The 19,130-nt window shown below is 44.8% G+C and overlaps 1 protein-coding gene across 8 annotated transcripts in view; it reads left to right on the top strand.

Moving 5' to 3' along the window:
• ENOX1 (ecto-NOX disulfide-thiol exchanger 1) overlaps positions 1 to 17,640 on the top strand; it is a 291,224-nt gene extending 273,584 nt beyond the window's left edge. For all 8 annotated transcript variants that reach the window (XM_081917831.1, XM_081917828.1, XM_081917832.1 and 5 more), the window contains 4 exons: positions 4,244 to 4,303; positions 11,534 to 11,636; positions 13,416 to 13,501; positions 16,742 to 17,640. In XM_081917831.1, the coding sequence (XP_081773957.1) occupies positions 4,244 to 4,303; positions 11,534 to 11,636; positions 13,416 to 13,501; positions 16,742 to 16,873 (381 nt within the window). In that variant the 3' untranslated portion in view covers positions 16,874 to 17,640. The remainder of the gene's footprint in view (positions 1 to 4,243; positions 4,304 to 11,533; positions 11,637 to 13,415; positions 13,502 to 16,741) is intronic.
• Positions 17,641 to 19,130: the final 1,490 nt, after the last annotated feature.

The raw sequence follows: 19,130 nt of genomic DNA, 5'->3' as shown, positions 1-19,130 counted from the left end.
CGCTACTGGCAAACCAGAGCAGCACGCGGAAACGCCGTTTACCTTCCCGCCGGAGTGGTACCTATTTATCTACTTGCACTTTGACGTGCTTTTGAACTGCTAGGTTGGCAGGAGCTGGGACCGAGCAACGGGAGCTTACCCCGTTGCGGGGATTCGAACCGCCGACCTTCTGATCGGCAAGCCCTAGGCTCAGTGGTTTAGACCACAGTGCCACCCGCATCCCTGTTTTAAGCTTATATTGTCAAGATTGCCATTGTCCATATTCTTTTCTCTCTCCAAGACGGTCAGACTAGCCAGGGAAGGGATAGCCTGCCACGTGTATAAATGTGTCTGCCCCACCCTAAATCTGGGTGACAGGTATTTTAAAAAACAAAAACAAAATGTGCCCCCTTCAGGCAGCTTTCACTAGTCTTGCCCACTTCCATTATCTGAGCCATGCTGGAAGAAGAATGTGTGGGGTGACAAGAGTCCAGGAAGGTACATTGTGGAAGAGAAAAGGTTCAGCACATTCGGTTGTCAATAATGGATCCCACCCACTGCTTTAGGGTGGGGACCAAATATGGCTGCCTGGTTCACAAAGACTCAACAGAAATCCCTTATTTTATGCTGGGAAGAGGTAGTCATAAGCAAAAGGCATTTTGGCTAGCAATGAAAGGCAGCTGCGTCTTTGCCAGTTTGGTGCCAGAACTCAGGCTACTGATTACTTTCAGCATTTCAGAAGCCAAACAACGTTTACCCAGCAACCATGTCCCTTGCATGGAAGGGCCTCTATTTCCCAGCATAAAATCCAACTCAAGTTTGTCCTGTCACCTTTCGAGCCCTTTGCTGAACACATTAAACTTTTAGATGATACACTCTGTGATGTACAAGAAATGTCCCGCAATCAAAAATATTGTAATTTAATATCATCATCAATCTTTATTATGGTCCAGAGACCCAACAAATCGTTACAAAGCAATGCACAATTCATACAGCCTACCTCCAGGTTAAACAAGCAGTTTGTTCAGAATATAGGGATCATTGGTTCTTGCAACCACCGATAAAAGCTTTGCCGCTGCTAATGTTCTAGCGTTTGTCCGGTCTTCCAATAGCGAGCCTCTGATTTTCCCAGAAAAGGTACCAGCAAGGGTAGTATCAGTTCAGCCCTGGCTTGCTCATATTTTGCACAGTGCAGCAAAATATGTTTTATGAAATCGATGTCTTGAGCACATGAGCCAAGTCTGTTCCTTTCCTTTCCTGAGATATTCCTTTCCTGAGATTTTCAAGTTTTGTGGCCCATCCCCAGGGGGAAACCCATGCCCATGTCCCTCCCCAGAGGAGAGGATGGCAACCCCTAAACATTCTTCTCCTGGCTTGTTAATCTGAAATCAATTGTAAGTTGTTCGTTGCAGGTGTTGAAGTCTTAGGTGGGTCAACACAAATCTTGCCTGTTACAGGCACTGAACAATATAACAAGAGCTCTGCAAGGTGTGTTGCCTATTTCCAAAGCTTGAGGGAAGAGAGGACAGATTCTTTAAGACAGCAAGGAAGGCCAGCAACTGGAAGGAGGCAACCTCATTGCCTCACGATATCGCTGTGGTTTCAGGCAAGTTGTAATTGGTCAACTGAGAAATTGCCTGCATAGAAAAGGGCTGGGAATTAAACATTATGTCACTGTAGTTGGAGCCATTTTAACTGGAGCTGATAAAGCTTTGTAATTTTGGAATCTAATTGAAGTTAATTCATTCTTGATTATCAAGAGATTAAGCAGCTGCCTGAATTAAACAAGGGACCATGTTTGATAACTTGCCTTAATGACGCAGCCGAGGACTTTCACACGTGCTCTCAGCGAGGCTTAGTGGACTCTTGCAAAGATGCCGTTCCTAATACTGAAATCTGAGCATCTGCAGCGATGACCTTTTTTTACTATCTAATATTCCACAGATCTAGGCAGGGGCATTCTTGCACATATTTAACTACAGGGTATGCAATATTTTTTAAATTGCTATCCATTCATTCTGCTTGTTAAGGATCTCAATTGTTTTGCAATCCGTTGGTTAAAACCACATTCATTATACAATCCATTTGTTAGAATAAACAGTCTGGGGGTAAGTATTGATCCAGCACTGAAGTGCCTTTTCTTTTCTTTGCTTAATATGCCAGCTGGGACCTTTCTTGTATGGAGACAGCTTGGCCAACTGTCTAGACTACTGCAACGCATTGTACATGGGGCCACCTATATAAATGGTCCAGAAACTGACATTGGTCCAGAACAGGGATTCAAGATTATTACCGTATTTTTCACTCTATAAGACGTACCAGACCACAAGATGCACCTAATTTTTGGAGGAGGAAAACAAGAAAAAAAATATTCTGAATCTCAGAAGCCAGAACAGCAAGAGGGATCGCTGCACAGTGAAAGCAGCAATCCCTCTTGCTGTTCTGGCTTCTGGGATAGCTGCGTAGACTGCATTCACCCCATAAGACACACACAAATTTCCCCTTACTTTTTAGGAGGGAAAAAGTGTGTCTTATAGAGCAAAAAATACGGTAGCTGGGATGGGTGTTTTGACTATATGGCACTTGTGCTTTTCACCAGCATTGGCTCCCAGTTGATTACTAGACTGCCACCTAATTTAAGCTGCTGAAAAACCTTAAATCCCTAAACGACTTGAGACCAGGTTACCTGAAAGGGCATGTTTTCCCATATATACTTACCCAAACTTAATACTGTTTTTGGAGGCCCTGCAGAGGCAATCCTAATAGCCCCAAGATGGGCTGGACATTTTTAGTATGCAGACCTAGTGAAGCTGGTGGCTGGGCAGCATTTCTCCACCTCCGCATCCAGCACCAGACTCCAAACTTCCTGAAACTGACCACTTGAGGACTGAGCAGGAGCTGCTAGCCCATCAGGTCACAAGGTTGGCCTCCAGGAGAACTCCAACAGGATCTACCAGCTTATCTGGTAAGCTAATACACTGGTAGGAGGGCCCAGCAGCAGCTAGGGAGGCTGACCACCTAGATATTCTGCAGGATGGACTAGCAGCGCTGGCAGAGGAAGAGGAGTGCGTGGGGAGCACACTGCTCCTGGCAGCGCGATCCCAGTGGGGTGCCATCGCAGCTGCCCCCCTCCCGCACTGGGCGCCACGCCCCCGCAGGCAGCACCTCCTGCCCCAGGACACTTGCCCCACCCCTGCAGGCAGAGCCCCCGCCCCCAGGATGCATGCCAGCCCTGCCCCAGCCTGCTCTCCGCCCCCCAATGCCGGAGCATGAAGCCCCATCACTGACTAGCAGTGGGTCTTCAGCCAACTAGAGAGAAAAACAACATACAAAATCACAAAATCGTCCTAATGCATGATCATTGGTCGTGCTGGCTGGGGCTTCTGGAGTTCAGTAACATCTGGAAGACCACAACATCCCCATCTCTGCCCTATTGCCTTCCCTGAATGGCTACCCTGCTTCCGTGGTGTGGTACCTCGGGTTAAGAACGTAATTCGTTCCGGAGGTCCGTTCTTAACCTGAAACTGTTCTTAACCTGAGGTACCACTTTAGCTAATGGGGCATCCTGCTGCCGCTGCACCGTCGTCATACGATTTCTGTTCTCATCCTGAAGCAAAGTTCTTAACCCAAGGTACTATTTCTGTGTTAGCGGAGTCTGTAACCTGAGGCATCTATAACCCGAAGTACCACTGTACTTAGAAAGATTTCCCTCTCTCACTTTCTCTCTCGACGTCTTGTAGTCACACGGAATCTGAGAGATCATTCTGTTTGCAACCGTTTGGGATCTAAATGAGCTGCTCTTTCTTTCTGCAGATGCTCCCTTGAGAAGGAAGCCTATCGTAGCACGTCAGCCTTTTGAACCAGCCAAAATATATTGCTCAAAAGTAATCATTAGCTAACTGCAATTTAGCAAGCAGCAACTTGCAACCACAGCAAAGTTTCAAATTAACAGCAACAGGAATGGAAAATGCAATCATTTATTACTCATAAAAGCCAATTTTACATACTTTTTATGCCCTGAGACTGCTTTCTAATCTTATTATTTAAAAAATAATGATCCTGTCTTAGAATTTGCTTCCTTTTATTGTTTTTATTTTCAGCTAACCTATTAGCTTCAAACTAGTTCCAGCAAAAGCTGAAACTATATGTTCCATCTGTTTTGCTCATTGGGAGCCTTATAAAAAAACAGTGCTCCAAATAAATCAACAATAAGTATGTGAAATACTCCAGTAAAGAATAATATATATATATTTTGTCTTCACAGTTAAAAAAAAACACCAAGGAGTTTGCAGAAACTAATGGTCGTGATGAATCTCAGGCAAATGTAGGTACAACTTTGTATTTCTTTGTCAAGATCCCATGCTTACTATTTGCATTCTGAAATAAAAGTAACTGCATTGAGTTAATAGCTAGGGAAATATCTGCCTTTCCCTGGAATCATAGGTTCACTTCCAAGCATGCTTATTTCAAGACAAATGAAATGAATTTCCCAATCTGCCTTTTGGAATTAACACGTCTCTGGTAAGAAATGGCTGTCCTGCTTTGTAGCATTCATCACAACAAAGCTTTCTTGTTTTTCACTACTGAAAAATGTATGGGACCTAGAAGAATTGTGAAGAATGGAGAAAAAACAAAAACCTGCAGCTTTCAACAATGAGTTTTCAGAATCCTAAGGTTTGCTCTTTAATTCTCGCACCCCCCAAAGCAGCTTTCTAGACCACGTAGTAGCAGTGAAGTTCCAGGGCCTAGTTACATTTTAATTATTCTGTTAAAGGTAAAGGTAAAGGGACCCATGACCATTAGGTCTAGTCGTGGCCAACTCTGGGGTTGCGGCGCTCATCTCGCTTTATTGGCCGAGGGAGCCGGCGTACAGCTTCTGGGTCATGTGGCCAGCATGACTAAGCCGCTTCTGGCAAACCAGAGCGGAAACGTCATTTACCTTCCTGCCGGAGTGGTACCTATTAATCTACTTGCACTTTGACGTGCTTTCGAACTGCTAGGTTGGCAGGAGCAGGGACCGAGCAATGGGAGCTCACCCCGTCACGGGGATTCGAACCGCCGACCTTCTGATCGGCAAGTCCTAGGCTCTGTGGTTTAACCCACATTCTTTCACAACTTTCTCAGGGCAGTTTACAATAATGCAGTAAAAACAATAATATAGTAATGGAATACAGGCAAGAAGACTTACAAATCTAAAGCAACAAATGGCAGAGCAGAAAATGGCTTGTGGAAGCCATTTGGAGCAGAGATGTGATGGGATGTCTTCCCCTTTAATGGCTGCTTCTCCATTCCAAATCCCTCTCCCCAAATCTACCTTTCCCAGGAAAAGGATTGATTTTGTTACATATAGATGCAACATGCAGCCCTGCCCTTAAAACTGGTGTGCTAATGACCGCTCCCTGCATAAGACGGGGGGGGGGCGCCCTTTGCCTGGATCAGGAGCGGCTCCATCAGCATAGGCTTGGCTTTGCCTTCCCTCAGGTGGGATACCTGGAGGTCTACCCCAGTCAGTTGTCCAATCCCACCTGGGGGATGCATTGCCAAGGAGACCAGGCCAGGTAGGGGGAGGGATTACCTGCCCACACAATAGAGGGAGGATCTTATCTGGGAATCCTCACTTGGCTCCGCCTGTCCACGCAAAGACCTTGAGCTGAGTTGCTTGCCATCCGTACCTGATTTTCTGCGCAGGGCGATTCCTGCTTCCCGTTTCCTCCGTCAGCTGCTCCCCATGTGACAAGGACTGAAGAAAGCAAGAGTGAAGACGAGTGTCACTCTCTTCCAGGAGACTCTGTCTGGGCTTGTCAGCAAGTCACAGATGAACATGATAGCTCTGCAGTAGCACCCACAGTCCCTGAGGGAGACAGGAAATCTGGCCACCTCAAACCCTTCATCCTCTGCTTGTAGGGATGATGATGGCTTATTTATACCCCACCCATCTGGCTGAGTCTCCCCAGCCACTCTGGGCAGCTCCCAACAGAATATTAAAAATAGAATCAGACATGAAAAACTTCCCTAAACAGGGCTGCCTTCAGATGTCTTATAAAAGTCAGATAGTTGTTTATTTCCTTGATATCTGATGGGAGGGCGTTCCACAGAGCTGGTGCCACTACCGAGAAGGCCCTCTGCCTGGTTCCCTGTAACCTCACTTCTCGCAGTGAGGGAACCCCCAGAAGGCCCTCAGAGCTGGACCTCAGTTTCGGGGCTGAATGATGGGAGTGGAGATGCTCCTTCAGGCCTTCCTTCATCTAGGAGCTGAGAAGAAGAGGGCTGTGGGCCTGGGGCACAATCTCTCTCCTGCTTAGCTGCACAGCATTTTCTGCCTTTGCACTCTAAAGAGAAATTGCTTTGTTGCAGATTTGGAAGTGGTTCCAGAGAACTATAACTGAGAAATAGGGGACATAGGCTCCAATAATAATATTAATAATAAATAATGCTGAAGGTTTCATTTGCTGCAGTAATGAGCATCATTGATGGATGAGAGCCCTGTAAAGAGTATTTCAAGATTAATACTTCTTCTAAAATGGTGGTTAGTTAATATGCAACAGTGACTTTTTGGGGGGAAAGCTTTCAAAAGTACATTTATTACTAAGGAAAGTTTACAGTTCTTTTCCCCTTGAGGCTAGTCTCTAAATCTGAGCAGATCAAAATGCCCTGAGAGGAAAGGATTTGGTGGCTCATGCTTGGTTATTAGTGGTCTCTGATGCATTTAATGGGATTAGTACCTATTTGATACAGTTGACAAGTTGGATTTAGCAAATACCCTCATATTCAGCGCAAGATCCGTGTGGTGTTGGCAAAGAAATGCAGAGATGCTTGTCCCATATTTTGAAATATCTGTGAGAGGGTGTTACTTAAACTAGTATAAAGAAGTGCATTCCAGACAGGGCTGACAGCCAAACTGTCATCTGTGCACAACAAAGATGCACTGCAAGAAATGCTGATCTTTTAGCGTTGCTATGCAGAGAATAATCCTCCTCAGGACCCGTGAAGCTCCTCCTAGCTTGGAGCTGGCCTTGGTAAGCATCTTTGCAGGGCAATCATCCTTGTTCCTTTTCCTGTTTAAAAAAATAAAATAAGATTGCAGGCAAATGAGACAGGCTTCTTTAGGGAAGCACATAGTTGTCAGGGGAGATGCTATTGCCCTTTCGTTTCTTCTGGACCGATTTGCTCCATTACTCTACCCTCAAGTCAAGGCAAATGGTTTGTATGCCTTTCCCTTGTTTGGTGGTTGTTTGGTGCTGAAAGCCAGCAGAGCAACATCTCAGAGCAGGCAAATCTAAAAAAATGTAGTATAAACACTGACAACTGGGAAACACTGGCCTGCGAGCGCTCCAGTTGGAGAACAGCCTTTACCAAAGGTGTCATGGGCTTTGAAGACACTCAAATTCAGGACGTAAGGGAGAAACTAAGAGGAAGGCATGCTTGGCAAATCTACACTGTGATCAACTCCCGCCTGGAAACCAATGTCCCCAACTGTGGAAGGACGTGTGGATCCAGAATTGGCCTCCACAGTCACTTATGGACTCATTGTTAAAACCGTGTTCATGGAAGACAATCTTACTCAGCTACGAGTGATCTCCAAAGAAGAAGAAGAAGAAGCTCCCCAGATATTGTTGGATCCCAGTCCTCCTCAGTCACAACCAACATGGCCATTTGGCCATTGTAGTCGGACAGTATGAGAGGCCACCTTGACTGAGAGGCTTTTAGTATATAGCAAAGGGCTATGGGTACGGGAAGTTCTGCCTCTTTCTCTACTTGCCTTTGGTGCCAGAGTTTTTCATTTGATATAAAAATCCTTCATCTAGACTATTTCATGCTCTATTTGTTTTGTTTCATGATCAATTTTGACATCTGTAGTTTTAGATTAGAGTGCTGTGGTGGTTCTGGTTCCCCGTGATGAGAGACAAGGAACAGATAAAAGAATAATAAGCTTTTGTGTACAATATGGTCCAGCACGGTCTTCATCTGGCAGGTCGGGAGCCCCTAGTGCGTCATGGCCTGATCCAAGGAGGGTCACGACAGGAGCACTACCACCATGCAAATACATGGGGAAATATTGAGAAATGAGACCCCTAAATGCACGTTTGGATTAAAAGGGGGTCCTGAGTTTTAAAAAGGTTGAGTAATACTGTAGTAAAGAAAAGAGGAATCTTTGAATCTCTGTATTTCTACCTTCATTTTCACACCACAGGTTCTGGCAAGGCAAAACTAAAGCAAAACTAAAATGTTAGCTAGTTTGAGAGTAATTTCTAAAACACCCCAAATAAATATGTGGAGGCTCTGGCAATAATCATGGTTTGTTCTCAGAGGAGCCACACAATGAATTAAGTCAATCTGGACATGAGCTGGTTGTGTTGAAGGCTTTGATCCAGTCGGCTCAAGTTGTGACCCATCGAGCCCAACACTGCCCACCAGCCATATAGGTAAAGGTAAAGGGACCCCTGACCATTAGGTCCAGTCGTGACCGACTCTGGGGTTGCGGCGCTCATCTCGCTTTATTGGCCAAGGGAGTCGGCATACAGCTTCCGGGTCATGTGGCCAGCATGACTAAGCCGCTTCTGGCGAACCAGAGCAGCCCACGGAAATACCGTTTACGTTCCCACCGGAGTGGTACCTATTTATCTACCTGCACTTTGACGTGCTTTCGAACTGCTAGGTGGGCAGGAGCAGGGACTGAGCAACGGGAGCTCACCCCATCGCGGGGATTCAAACTGCCAACCTTCTGATCGGCAAGTCCTAGGCTCTGTGGTTTAACTCACAGCGCCACCCGCGTCCCATATAGTGACCAGCAAAATGCTTAACTAATGCCATGTTCTTTGCAGTCCAAGCTGGGGGGAAGGGTCGGTGCAACTGTGATGTAGTGAATTGAGCAGAATGGAAGGCAAGAGGTGGGGGGGCACTGAATTTTGGCCTTGCACAGGGTGCCACAGAAATTTGAGACCCAACTCCGCCCCTGTTCCTCTTACAGCCACACGAGTTTCCTTAGATGCCTCCCACTTTTCTTTCTTGTGTGCATTTGGGCCTTCGATACTTCACCTTTAATAAACTCCGTCTCATCTTGGACTGCCTTTTCCTTATTTCTGACCACATTGGGATAGCCTGTGTTCGGACAATATTTTTTACAATGCTGCCTATAAATTAGAGATTTATAGAGATGTTTATAAATTAGAGGTTTCCAGCCCTTTTATAGTACTACAGTTCCCAGGATGCTGTAAACAGGAACCTTGCAAGCTAAACAAATTTCAAAACTGGTTTGTTTTTTTAGTGTAATATAGATATCCTAGACATCAACATTGATTTCTTCTTAACCTGTTAATTCTGTCGTTACATATATGAGCCATTTTCTTGCAGAAACAAGCTTTTAGTAAATGCCTTTTCTTAACTGAATGCTTTTCAAACAGAGGTGCTATAGTTAATTCAGTTTGTTATGGAATTCTGAAGCTATGACCATCTCTACAAATACAAGTGCTTCAGTGTTTGGGGCGGGGAGAAGCCCATATTATCTCTGCAGCAAAGGGAGCAAAGACAGATGACAGATAGGTTCCCTTGAACAACTCTTATTTATTTTAATGGTGTGCAAAAGAACTTCCCGGTGGATTGGGCTCAGCGTATGGTAATGCTGCGTCCGTGAGCAGCAGAGCAACAGGAACGGGGTTCTTTGGTTGCCTCTGCTGCGTATTATTCATAACAGAGCAAGAATAACTTAAGTTCAAGGCCCTGCCTGACAGTTGTGAAGCTATTTCACGAATGGCTGGCCAGGTGCATATGGAAATATTGGTTCCAGCTAGCTGCTTTTCACATCGTTTGAAGTAGCCTCTCACCCGTTGCCTTCTGCAGCAAGGAAAGCTAAACAGAAGGGGACTCTCACGCCTCCTGGAGTGGATCTCAGGCCCCGGCGATGTTGCTCTGCTGGCATGTCTGCGCCAGTAACCAACCCCCCAAACAGCACATGTAGGAGAAATTGCAAAGCACAAGGGGCAGGTCACGTTGGTGCTGACCTTTAAAGCCCTAAACAGCATCGGTCCTGTATACCTGAAGGAGCGTGTCCACCCCCATCGTTCTGCCCTGACGCTGAGATCCAGCGCCGAGGGCCTTCTGGGGGTTCCCTCCCTGCGAAAAGCCAAGTTACAGGGAACCAGGCAGAGGGCCTTCTCAGTAGTGGCACCTGCCCTGTGGAACGCCCTCCCAGCAGATGTCAAGGAAATAAACAACTATCCGATTTCTAGAAGACATCTGAAGGCAGCCCTGTTTAGGGAAGTTTTTAATGTCTGGTGCTGTATTGTTTTTAATATTCAGTTGGAAGTCACCTAGAGTGGCTGGGGAAACCCAGCCAGATGGGTGAGGTATCAATAAATTATTATTATTATTATTATTATTATTATTATTATTATTATTATTGCTACTTCATACTCCATTTGAGCTTGGCTGCAGTAGCTCCTTGTTCTTAGTGTAGCTCCAATTGCAGCTGCTTAAGCCAAGGGTGCAGATCATCCAGCCCATAGGTCAGTCTTGGCCTGCTAGGGAGTCCAATTTGACCTGCAAGGCTATTTTCCCCAAACCATGCTCACCAGTTCATCAGCTGATGACATGGGTGACATCAGTGGATGGGGGCAATGCAGGATTCCTGCGTTGGCTGTACACACCTGTTGCCTCAGCAAAGGCAGCAGGATTTCAGGGTTGCCAACAAAGGTCCGTATAGTTAAAGCTATGGTTTTCCCAGTAGTGATGTATGGAAGTGAGAGCTGGACCATAAAGAAGGCTGATCGCCGATGAATTGATGCTTATGAATTATGGTGCTGGAGGAGACTCTTGAGAGTCCCATGGAATGCAAGTAGATCAAACCTATCCATTCTGAAGGAAATCAGCGCTGTGCTCACTGGAAGGACAGATCATGAAGCTGAGGCTCCAGTACTTTGGCCACCTCCTGAGAAGAGAAGACTCCCTGGAAAAGACCCTGATGTTGGGAAAGATGGAGGGCACAAGGAGAAGGGGTCGACAGAGGACGAGATGGTTGGACAGTGTTCTCGAAGCTACCAGCACGAGTCTGACCAAACTGCGGGAGGCAGTGGAAGACAGGAGTGCCTGGCGTGCTCTGGTCCATGGGGTCATGAAGAGTCAGACACAACTAAACAACTAAACAACGGCGACAACAAAATAATCTGCATTGTGTTGTTGCTGCAAGAGCAATGCATGAGACAAATTGAATCACATTATTCTTACTTGCCTTGATTGTGAAATCATCCATGGTAATCTTCAGGTCTTAGCTAATTTTGCTGAGGAAGGTAGCAAATCCTAAAGAGACGATTACACAATCTGGACCTTTTCCTTCCTCACCTCCGAGAAAGAAAAAGAAGAGACAAAGCTGACCTAGTTTGCAATTGGGAACAGAGAGCTTCCGGAAACAGATCAATAACTTATAATTATCTTTCCTGTAGCTGTAAATTAAAGTAATGATCTTTTTTTATTGAGATGAAAAATGCCAGCAATACTTATTGAAATGGATAAATCCTACATAAGCACCTCTTTTATTTAGTTTTGTTTGTAAACTTTATAGGAAATCAATGTGTTGACGGTACCAGTGGTCAGCCAAGACAGAGAAAAAAATCCTGAGAAGCGAAGCCAGCCACTAAAATCGGAAAAAGAGGCCCTGTTGATAGGTAAGGTGACCTGGGCGCCATTTCTGAATCATAACATCGCCTGCAGCAAACCAGGGGTGGCTGTGCAGGAATTAGCGGCCTTGAAACCGTGTCTTATTGTGTGAGAGACAAAGAATGTCATTGTGACCAGATACATTTGGTGAATAACACTGCAAATGAAAGCATCGTTGCAACATTAAGCATAAGTGTAAAAGAATTAGATCAGTAGAAATGGCACAATCAGTGCAGAGGTTGTAGGCGTGTCCTAATAGTTTGATTCACCCATTGCTTTTTTAAAAAGGATAACTATACCTTACAGCAGCAGCAATTCAGGTTTCAGTGCAGACTGGGCAAATGAAAAATGACAGCAGAATAGTTTTGCTTCCTGCCTTCCTTCTTTCCTTTCCTTTCTTTCTGCATATACCCATTGGCTTCTCAAATGCAACCTGTCCCTGGCTCTTTTAGATTTTAAAAAAGGTGGGTTAAGAACCACAAAATGCTTCTGCATACCTAAAACTTGTTCTACTGACTCTGTTAGGTAAAGGGACCCCTGACCATTAGGTCCAGTCGTGGCCGACTCTGGGGTTGTGGCAATCATCTCGCTTTACTGGCCGAGGGAGCTGGTGTATAGCTTCCGGGTCATGTGGCCAGCATGACTAAACCGCTTCTGGCGAACCAGAGCTGCGCACGGAAATGCCGTTTACCTTCCCGCTGGAGCAGTACCTATTTATCTACTTGCACTTTGATGTGCTTTCGAACTGCTAGGTTGGCAGGAGCAGGGACTGAGCAATGGGAGTTCACCCCATTGCGGGGATTCGAACCGCCGACCTTCTGATCGGCAAGCCCTAGGCTCTGTGATTTAACCCACAGCGCCACCTGCATCCCACTGACTCTGTTACCAGTGCTCAATAGTTGAGGTCCTCTCTCTCCACTTCACCATCTTGCCCATAGAACATCCCTTTGTATGTCCTCAGCAGTTTGGAGCCAGACAGAATAGGTGCACATGCATTCACAAGAAATCCAGAAGAAAACCAGTTTGAGTCAGAGAGATCCCAGCACTTTTGGCCAAGGGACCAAATGTCAGATAATTCAGGAAGAGTAACCATTTTAGTCTGAGGCAACATCATGACAATAAGATGCAACTAGTTTTTATGTGGAGCTTGTATCATTTGATGTGGAGAAAGATAAAGGCAGGGAGAGGAACTCTCTGCACAAAAACACACACTACCAGCTTCTTCTGGTAAGATGTGATTCTTTTTTCTTTTTCTTTTTTCTACTAAGAAATAAGTAATACAGATAAGACAGACAAAATGGGTAGTTTTAAAATAGAAAAATGGAAACCCGCCTGAAAAAAATGTTTCCGTTTGCTCACTAATCTGGATTAAACACAATCCATGCTGAAATTATTAGAGCAATTCAAGACAGTGCAATTTTGGATGCATTTGGTATCCAACATTTTCATGACAAGAACAACTGAAGAAGAAAATGCACAATATTCTCATTTCCATGCCTACAATGTTTTATTGGCAAATTAAGCATTAAACTGAGAGCTGAAACAAATGCTTCCAGAAAGTATTTGCTGTGAAATCTTCCCCTTTATCCTGGTCAGCTGGTTGGGATCCGTAGTCATTGTTGAAAAGTGAGTGACTGCTTTTCAATAGGTCGTCCTAATTGTTTAGCAGATATAAGTGACCTAATTTTAGTAAGAAGCAGGCACGGTCATATGCAAACCTTATTTTGTTTTGCCATGTTCTGTTTTGCCTAAGGAAATGTTCAAGTTTGGTGTTTCTTTTAATACAGGTATCATCTCTACCTTTCTTCACGTCCATCCTTTTGGAGCTAATATAGAATATCTTTGGTCTTATATGCAGCAGTTGGATTCCAGGGTAAATTGAATTCACTATTATCAGTTTTGGGGTTATAGAAATATAAGATTGCGTGTAACTGTGTGGAACAGATGCAGGACAGAGGCAGAAATCCCAGCCATTCTTGATCAAAGAACTGTCCAAAAGATGTATTGAGTCCCATTCGCTACTGTTTTTGCTGTAAAAGCAAATTGATTAATGGGCACCCTTACATACATAGCCAGGAGCACCATTAAGATGATTCAATCTGTCCACACAGTCCAGCCAAACATTTGTCACAGCTGCCCAGTGAACTTGCCCCTAGGCCAGGGGTCTGCAACCTTTAAGACAAAAAGAGCCACTTGGACCTGTTTCCGAAGGAAAAAAAACTGGGAGCCGCAAAACTTTATCACTTTTTTATTATTTTTTTGTTTGACCCCTCAGAATTACTCCTCCTCATAGAAATAAACGTTAAATTAACAAGTTACCTTTTCTTGTGTGTGTGTTCTTCACTCCCCTTCAAAACAGTGACCAGCGTACATGCCCCTTACAATGTAGTGGGCGGGCGGGAAGGTGACGTCGGGACGATGCGTGACTAACGCACGCACCGCCCCCATGCGACGTCACAGCCAGTACAGCGCCCGCCACAGTGGGGAGTGTTGGGGCGCACAATGCGCCTCCTCCCCTCGCTAGTATCCGCCCCAGAGCCGCGGCAAAGGTGTAAAAGAGCCACATGCGGCTCCGGAGCCACGGGTTGCAGACCCCTGCCCTAGGGGGATGAGCCACACTACCTGCTGAAGGGAAGGGAGAAATCCCCCGGCAGCTGCCTCTCCCAGTCTGGCCATTTTGCCACCATCCATTAGGAGTAGCCAACATGGTGCCATGCTGGTGCTGTGAAGCACAACTCCCATCAGTTTCAGCCAGTATGGGCAATGCTCTTGGGTTGTGGGAGTTGTGCTCCAAAGCAATTGGATGGCACCATGTTGGCTAGTCCTGTTAGACTCAAGTCAGGTAAGATTTGACTACCAAAAGTGTTACCAGGATATCTGTTGCTCCACTCCCTTCAGACACCAACCTAATTTAGATATGTGCTTCCAAGCAGGAATAGCTTTCCCCACTGTTACCATGACAGGGATTTTAAACCCATCCCTAGTTCATTCACAGATGAATGCCAAGTAAGCCAGTGTGGTGTAGTGGTTCAGAGCGATGGACTCGTAATCTGGTGAACCAGGTTCGCTTCCCTGCTCCTCCACATGCAGCTGCTGGGTGACCTTGGGCCAGTCACACTTCTCTGAAGTCTCTCAGCCCCACTCGCCTCACAGAGTGTTTGTTGTGGGGGAGGAAGGGAAAGGAGATTGTTAGCCGCTTTGAGACTCTGAAGGGGAGTGATAAAGTGGGATATCAAATCCAAACTCTTCTTCTTCCCTGCACTGTTTGCTGCTGTCGTGACGGGTGCAAAATATGTGCATTTCACAACAAAATAAAAGCGGAGGTGCAGCCATTAAGCCCTTGCAGAACTGGCAAATGTCACGAAAGCTTTTGAACAGTGTTCTCCGGGCGGGAATCTGTGAGCATTCAGGCTAGGACAGCCAGAAAAAGGTTCCCATGTGTCTGAGGCAGCAAACGTGGCTCAAAATTAAGGTGTAATGCACCCCAGAACTGCCCACCTCTCTGCACGGATTCTTCCGAGGGCATTCAAGGATGAGAGACTGTCAGTGATGCAAACAGCTCTGCCTCAGCTATTATGGCAAGGGTCCCCAACTTCTCTGGGTTCAGGCGTACCTGGAAACCTATGAATCGTGACGGCGATATATCTAATTAGAGCCACACAAAGGGCCGCCCCGTTCTCAAGTTGCCACCCTCCGGACCTCTTGAGGAGGTACATGGAGAAGGGCCTCAGATGACAATCGCAGAGTCTGGGTGGGTGCATATGGTTCATTGATCTGACTGCTCATGAATGCAGTTCTGCTACTCTCAGCTGCCCAAAGGTACTTAATCTCTTAAACTCCAGCGGGTACAGAATGCTGCAGCGAGGCTCCTCACAGGGTCTCTGCCATGGGAGCATATTTACCCAGTGCTTTTCAAGCTGCACTGGCTCCCGGTGGAGTACAGGGTCAGATTTAAGGTGCTGCGTTTGACTTTTAAAGCCCTTCACAGCCTAGGACCCACATACCTACGGGACCACCTCTCCCAGTCTGCCCCACGGAGAGCCTCAACACCCTAGCGGTCCCGGGCCCTAAGGAAGTCAGATTAGCTTCAACCAGAGCCAGGGCAATTTCAACTCTGGCTCCGGTCTGGTGGAACACTCTGCCTCATGAGACCAGGGCCCTGCAGGATCTGATTTCTTTCCGCAGGGCCTGTAAGACAGAGTTGTTCCGCCTGGCCTTTGGCTTGGAGCCAATTTGATTCCCTCCCTCCCTCCCTCCCTCCCTCCCTCCCTCTCTTTCTTTTTTCTTTTCCTTCTCCTCCTGAGAGGAGGCTACATTTTAATATTTTAATGTTTCGATATTTTAATGTTGTATTTTAATTTTGTTTTTAAGTTGTAATCATTCAACTTGTTTTTATTATTGCTTGTAAGCTGCTCTGAGCCCGGCCTTGGCTGGGGAGGGCGGGGTATAAATAAAAGTATTATTATTAATAATAATAATAATAATAATAATAATAATAATAATAATAAACTATTTTGCCTGTTCTCCCAAACACACCTGGTCAGTGGTGGGAGCAGCCAACAGCAACTTGTAGAGAGAAGAGAGGAATGAAGTCCGTTCCTCACCACCACCACCTGAAAAGCACAGTGGCCTTTGCAATTTGTATTCTTCCCAAAACTACTGCAAATGTTTCCATCTGAGCTGCGGGGAAGAATTTGGGGGCTTCAACCCTTTCCTCTTGTCTGAGGCTGGTTTTCATGACCTCTGCAGTTCTTATTCAGCGTTCTGTAGACATCTCTAAGAGAAATACAAGAGATATCCCTTAATTAATGGGTAGGGGAGACGTATCAATTAATGGCACAAATTGCCCTAGACAAACGATCATGAGAACCCACCCCTGGCAGGATCTGAGCATATCCATCAATTATTGCTGCCAAGGAGTGTGGTGGAGTCTCCTTCTTTGGAGGTCTTTAAGCAGAGGCTTGGCAACCATATGTCAGGAGTGCTCTGATGGTGTTTCCTGCTTGGCAGGGGCTTGGACTCGATGGCCCTTGTGGTCTCTTCCAACTCTATGATTCTATGATTTGTGATCACAAATGGAATGTCTTTTGCTATGTTTTCTTCCTTTTCCTAGATCTCTGCAAATGAAATAGAAATGCTTTTGATGAGGCTTCCACGCATGTTTAAGCAAGAGTTTTCTGGAGTAGGAGCAACACTGGAGAAGAGATGGAAGTTCTGTGCCTTTGAAGGAATTAAAACAACTTGACTGTGGACGGGAATGGAACTGTGTCGGGGGGAGACTGGTGGGGGGCATGGCAGGGGCGAGTGGAAGTATTAAAGGGCAACCCTTAGGTTTGGCATACACCTTCCCAGAGTGCTCCAAGCCTGGTTTTAGTTGCATTTCTGATGTCCTCTTGTGAAAATGTAGTTGTGTGCCAGTTCCAATAAAAAAGGGGGAGGGGGGAACAAGACTTCTGAAATGTGACAGTTCTGTTTCCTATGAAAACTCAAAATTAGCTCACTGAGCAAATGAGAAGAATTTTCGGTTACTAAGCTCAGCGATATAAATGTAATATGTAGTAGATCTTCCTCAAGTTCCATTCCTGAGAGTCTTTCTGTTTAGTAAGAATACAAAAGTGATTTCACAGTAAGAGAAAGTATACCAAAAGCAAACTTGAAAATGTGTCTCAACGGTTATTGTATTTTGTAAATTAAGTTATCTCCTGTACCAGGGACTTTTGCCTTACTGCTAGAGGCCTGAAAAAAAATATGTGATTGGATTCCTTGAGAATGCTTTATCCAAAATATTATTTTTCTATTGTAACTATTCTCCGTTCTAAGTTCATTTAACATAGATTGCATATCGATTTTCATAAACATGTAAATAACGGAGGAAGTCAGTGTTATTGTATTGTATTTGGTATGTAACATTCAGGGTTATTGCATCCAAAAATAAGTATCCAGTTGCATTACTGTTATGGATTTTATAGCAAATATATTGATTTTTCCCAATAAATAGGACTTCTACCATAATGGCTTTTTCACGAGCTGTTATTTGATCCCATCTTATTAAAAATCCCAGTTCAGTGTAATACCATTGCTGCCTTTCTGCTCCAGCAGAAGCCAGAGATCCCATTCATTCTGATGCTGTGTGTTAGACGTCTGTTCTAGTAGGGACAGAATAATGTGAGACTGGATCCATGGACTGAGAATGGTCACCAAAGGAGTCTTTCACATTACCTATTTTTTGCTGAAATGAACAAATTCTATCTTATCTATCTATCATTCATCATTCATTTAACTTATATGCTGCTCTTCATCCGAGGATTACAGGGCAATTTACAGCATAAAACACACAAATACATAACATAATAACAGGATAGTAACCCACCCATCCCCACAGTTTAAAAGGCCATCGACGGTTTAATCAGCCAAATACCAATGTTGCTTTAAAACTTCATCATCCAGATTTCCTTTTTAACTTAAAAAACACAATATGAAGCATATGCATTGCCACATTATGCAGGATATCTAGAAGACCATCAATAGTTGTTTATAGCCTTTTCAAAGTAGGCTGAGGAAATATATTTGTTGTCTTAAAGTAAGAATTGTCTTTTTCTGAAAGCATATTGTATTAGAATATTCTATTCAGGGAAGAGCCTTCAGAGACAGAGAGAGAGAGAAAGAGAGAGTGAAGTCTCACTGAAAGGTAGAACCTTGTTTTGCAAAAATAATTAGAAGTGAAAGACCCCCCCCCCTTCCCTCAGTGGATTATAACAAAAGGATCGTTACAAAAGGTCTGCAAACATGTTTGTTTATGGTAATTTCCATGTTAAAATTATAGGGAACAACTTATGACAGCCAGTTACATCGGTTTCTCGTTGCAATTATGACAGTAGAGGGATGTGCTAGTTTCTATTTTGAAAAATATGGAAAATTTACTGCATTTTGGCCTCACACATTTGGAAACACCTGCATGTGGCATCCCCATGACCGGACTCGGCTCATTATTTCTTATTTTAATCAGCAAGGGGGGGAACTATGTTTCAGTGGGAAGAGACAGCAAAAAAAATTACACTACAGGCATATTTGCTGAAATGATGCCAGGTGGTAGCTGAGAATCAGCAGAAGAGTGACAGTGCTTTCATTTTCATTTTTTTGGGCAATGTGCAGTTTGGAAGCTGAAGTCTTATTTGTGTGCAGAACATGTGCCATGTGGTATAAGAACACCAGGCGCACTTCTTGTCCCCACCACCTCATGCTACCATCTGCTGTAGCTACAATAAAATATCTGTTTTATTGGACTCCCATTGCCATGGAACCACGGGAACCGCCCGTTTCCAAATATATTTATTTCCACCCATGAAGGAGAAAGGGAAGCGTTACTGTGATGGGAGATTTCTACAGTACAAAAATCCAGAGGAAAGTTCCCCTTCCCCAGTGACTTCCCATCAAGTATTTAGTGAGCCACAATATTGTGAAATCTGCTCTCAGTATCCCTCCAGGCCTACTTAACCTGATCT

Source organism: Podarcis melisellensis (assembly GCF_964234715.1).
Source record: "Podarcis melisellensis genome assembly, chromosome: 7".
Lineage (NCBI taxonomy): Eukaryota > Metazoa > Chordata > Lepidosauria > Squamata > Lacertidae > Podarcis > Podarcis melisellensis.
The sequence above is the reverse complement of the archived record's forward strand: the minus strand, read 5'-3'. Positions and strand labels throughout refer to the sequence as shown.